The sequence below is a fragment of the Loa loa genome (genome assembly GCF_000183805.2).
Source record: "Loa loa unplaced genomic scaffold supercont3.302, whole genome shotgun sequence".
Classification (NCBI taxonomy): Eukaryota; Metazoa; Nematoda; class Chromadorea; order Rhabditida; family Onchocercidae; genus Loa; species Loa loa.
Window position 1 is genome coordinate 39061 of NW_018108482.1, and position 4289 is coordinate 43349.

Sequence of the window (4289 nt, forward strand, 5' to 3'; positions counted from 1 at the left end):
TCAATAATAATGTTATTGTTGGTCTTCAAGTTTACGACTAATTTTTGGGTGATTGTTGATTGCTGAATGCCTGTTAGTCTCTGAATTATTGTAACTACTTTTAATTGTTCGATAAATCAGTAATAGACTTAATACTGTGTGCTTAGTTCGTTAGCTTACATTAGTAATAACCCAGTATTTTAAAGTGGAATTGTGATATCTTCAGATCATCGTGGGAATGCGTTTTCGAGTTTGGAGTCGCCGTGGTCCAGCACCACTTTTTCCACCCTTATATGGACCTCCACCTGGTGGTGCACCTTCAGGACCGGTATTTGCATGCCGACCAATGTCATTCGATTTAGCACTCTGTGAAGCTAGTTTTCCAAGGATCAAAGAACTGGATGATACCGATTTGGCACAAGTATTCCACATTGTTTTTTATCTTTGCTATATGATTCAATATTATGTTCTCATTCGTTTATTGATGCTAACTTTCCTGTTGCGATATTTGATACATGATGCTATTTTTCTAAACTGTCTCAGAGTTTTTCTTTCTTTTTTTTAAGGCAATAACCAAGCGGCATCAGGAAATTACGCCAACGCCAGTTGAACAAACGGCGGTTCTTGGATTGATTTCAAAAATCAAGGCTGCAATTGAGAAGATCAGCGCTGCCCCCGATCTTCTGCCCTCTGTGGTAAGCTAAGCTACTTTAGAATAGAAACAAGTTGTTATACAAGAACTGCTTGCTTTTAATAAGAAATCTATAGCGTTGTAAGGCATTTTGAGTAATAGTATTTATTTATAAGGGTGTCGCTGAAGATTATGCTTGCAGATCGTAGTAATTTAATGCTAGGATTTGTGGATTACAAAGTATTAAGTGTATGCTGTTGAATCCATGGATTTTTACTGTTTTCAGACCGTTGAAGAATTTCGAGAGGTAGGATCATTTCGCAAAGGTACTATGTTGGCTGGTCATAATGTTGCAGATATTGTTGTTGTATTGCGTTCGCTTCCGACAGGTATATTCAAATGAATCTCTTGAAACTAATTCTTAGATTTCCAACGTTCGCCAGACTCGTGCAAATTCAGTGTATTGCGGACGTGGTTGTATATGGAGTGTGGCGGGATATCAATGTCGCCTTTATAGATGCTGCTCATCATTTAAGCATTTATTTTAATTACTGCTAATCTTTATTTCAGTGGAAGCAGTATCAGCACTCGGGCAAAAAATTGTTGAAGAGCTAAAAGCCAATGATAAAGAGGGTTCGTTTGCTTTCATATTTTTATTTTCTTAATTTTCTTGCACACTTTTTTATTTTTCGCCATTATTCACAATTATATGCTTACTACTCACATCAGAGCAGCTATGTTATACCTCAATTCTGGGACTGGCTTTAATTTTGTGACTTCTGAATGTTGGGCTTAACTTTCTCTCTTTTCACTCTTTTTTCTTTTGGGGAATGCAGTTTTATTTCCTAACTTCAGTGTATGGATGCATTTCTCGAGATTTCGGTTGTGAGTTAGCTGGGCCAAATGCGGTTGTACGGTTATTGATAACTACAGTTCCATCCAACGCAAAACTTCTCGAACCTGATCTTCATTGTACAGTTTTTATACTTCGACCTACCTTATTCACTGGAATTTGAAAATTAAGATCACGTCACTTTTAATACTGCTGTAGTTTTTGAGATTTATATATATATATATATATATGTATATGTATATGTATATATGTATATATAGATATACATATATACATATATAATTTATTTTATTAAATCTCTGAATGGCGGTTAAAAAATATGTTTTTTTTTAGTGAAAGAGAGCATAATGATTTCCCATATGGCTGCCCTGAGACATGCTCGATGGTTTGAAGAAAATGCGTCAAATCCAACTATTAAGGTTAGTATGATGATGTAATCGAGGTAGTATTATACTAGTAAAATGTTTTTAAAAATTATATAAAATTTCATGAGGTGTGTTAAATAATTTCCGTAATTTCTATAAAAATTTTCCTCTTTAACCAATGAACATATTTTGCAGATTTTAATTCGCATCATGAAAGATATTCGTAACCGTTTCGATCAATTGAAGGACTTGAGTGTTTGGAATATAGAATTAATTGTATGTTGACTTTTCTGGATTTTTCATAAGCGATTGTATGAAATATTGTCTGGTTTTAATTTCAAAAAATATATGGGCTTTTTATTCCTAAGCAGGATTACACTACTGCGCAACTTTTTCAGATATTTAAAATGATGAAAATGAAGAGGGTAAGTAGTTGGAAACATGGTAAAAAGAAATGTCTCTCGATATTTGTTTTTTTCACTAGTTTGATTTAGTCACATTATGCAGTGGTGAATACAGCATCACAACAACCGCTTTCTGCTAGTCAAGCATTTCGACGGTTTTTCCAACTTCTTGCTGCTGGATTATTACTACCTACTTCACCGGCTCTAAGTGACCCTTGCGAGCAGGCTCGGCGTATTCATCAGTCGCTAACTTACGAGCAGATGGTTAGAATTGATGTTGTTCTGGAGCTTCTGATCATTCAGTTTTCTTTTATACTTGTTGGGACCAAGAATAAAAATAGAACTACCCAATAACTCTAAAGTTTTTCATCTGAAGAGCTCTCTGATGTTTTTTGAGTTTAGAAATGTTGTTGTGTTACTAGTTTTTAATGCATGTGCTAAAGTTATATTGGATTGCTGTACTTTTGCTTTTATAAATTCTCTTATTCTGCATGGGCACTTCATTTATTTTTTCAGGATCAGTTATGTAGCTCATCACAGACATTGTTGCGAATTATCTGTCATGGCGGTTACAAGCATGTGTTAGGGCTGGAGACCTCAAAAAGCGGTTAGTGTTTTCCTGGTAACATTTTATTTCTCTGTGTTCATTAATCTGAGGCTGGAAGTTGATCCTTGAAGAATGAATTCCTCAATATTTGATTTGGAGTTATATAGCTCTTTTGATTTATAGATTCTGAGATTTTTAGGACTGGTAACCGATATGACATTTTGGGGTGATGTGATTGTAACACCGTTAGAAGCAGCTTATGTTGACAAAGTAATGGAGCCCATGTACGAGGATGAAACTAGTGGTGATAAATCAGATGAAGCAAGGACTGATAGCATGGATACTTAAATCTGAAAAGGATTTAATTGTACTTTTTATTCTATTTCCAGATACTTTGCATAATAAATATATAGTTTCTGGGGAGTAAAAGACCATTTTTTATTTTTTTGGTAGTGGTTCCTATTTAATCTAATAATTTCTTAGAGTTCTTTTTTTTCCCAAATCCATAACTTTTCGACTACACCTGTAATTCTGAAACTGTGACATAGTTTGCTGTTAATTCTGAACTTTTTGAACTAATCTTGAAATTAGTTTGCTGTTAAGTTTATCAGGTTCTTGAGGACCGAATTTTAAATATAATTCAACTTCACTCATTTCTCTAAGGTGATTTTTGATTTTTTGATTTTTGTTGATTTTCTGTCCTTTATTTTAATGTTCAGTCCTGAATTATAAAAGTTGTTATTTGTATGGTTTTGCATGGTTCAATTATATGGTAGTTGTACGGTTCAGTTCTGAATTATAAGGACTGTTATTTATATTGTTTTTTATTGCATTGTTTTCATACTCTTTTCTCTAAACTTTAGTGCTTTATGGTAGATGCAGTCTAATAAAGATTCAGATAATTGCTTTCTTCTTCGTCTTTCTAAAGTTAAGGGACCACATTCTTTTTTAGATTACCTCGATATTTCTTCCTCTCCTCTACTTAGTTATTTGAGGATTTTGAAATAGGCTTTTAAAACAGTTAATCTTTTTTTTTGCCACATTCAGTCAGGTTTGAATTGGTTAATGCTTCATAAATCGAAAATATGAGTTTGCATTTAACATAACGATATAAACTCAGGCTTTACATATCCGGTCATTCCTTGCGAATCTCAGTACTTCCGTTTTTGTGGAAATTGCTTGAGAATCAATACTAATATCCAAAGGATCTTGGAAGGCTTGTCTAGATTGCCTTCTTTTCCTTATTTCTTCCTTATCCGCGTAGTCGTTCATATTCTCCGAAAATCAGCTATATTCCTCCCCTGCTATATATTACATACAGTGGATAATACTTTTTTTCTGGTTATGATCTCATATATTGAAATGATTTTTTTCTTACCATTTGCTTTTGGCTGAAAGATCATCTATGATGCTGTGGATAGTCACAGAAGAAGGCTAACAACTGATATTCGTTAATGAATATCATTTGTTGTAGTTATGGATTTATTTATATTCACTTTTCCAGAATATT

The 4289-nt window shown here is 33.7% G+C and overlaps 1 protein-coding gene across 1 annotated transcript in view; it reads left to right on the forward strand.

Annotated features, from left to right (window-relative positions):
* Positions 1 to 3211, forward strand: part of LOAG_07919 (hypothetical protein) — a gene marked incomplete at its 5' end in the record, with an annotated part of 3634 nt that extends 423 nt beyond the window's left edge. The window contains 9 exons of the mRNA XM_020447568.1: positions 546 to 674; positions 897 to 999; positions 1181 to 1243; positions 1466 to 1582; positions 1797 to 1882; positions 2024 to 2104; positions 2323 to 2496; positions 2749 to 2839; positions 2979 to 3211. Of these exons, the coding sequence (XP_020302214.1) occupies positions 546 to 674; positions 897 to 999; positions 1181 to 1243; positions 1466 to 1582; positions 1797 to 1882; positions 2024 to 2104; positions 2323 to 2496; positions 2749 to 2839; positions 2979 to 3127 (993 nt within the window). The 3' untranslated portion in view covers positions 3128 to 3211. The remainder of the gene's footprint in view (positions 1 to 545; positions 675 to 896; positions 1000 to 1180; positions 1244 to 1465; positions 1583 to 1796; positions 1883 to 2023; positions 2105 to 2322; positions 2497 to 2748; positions 2840 to 2978) is intronic.
* Positions 3212 to 4289: the final 1078 nt, after the last annotated feature.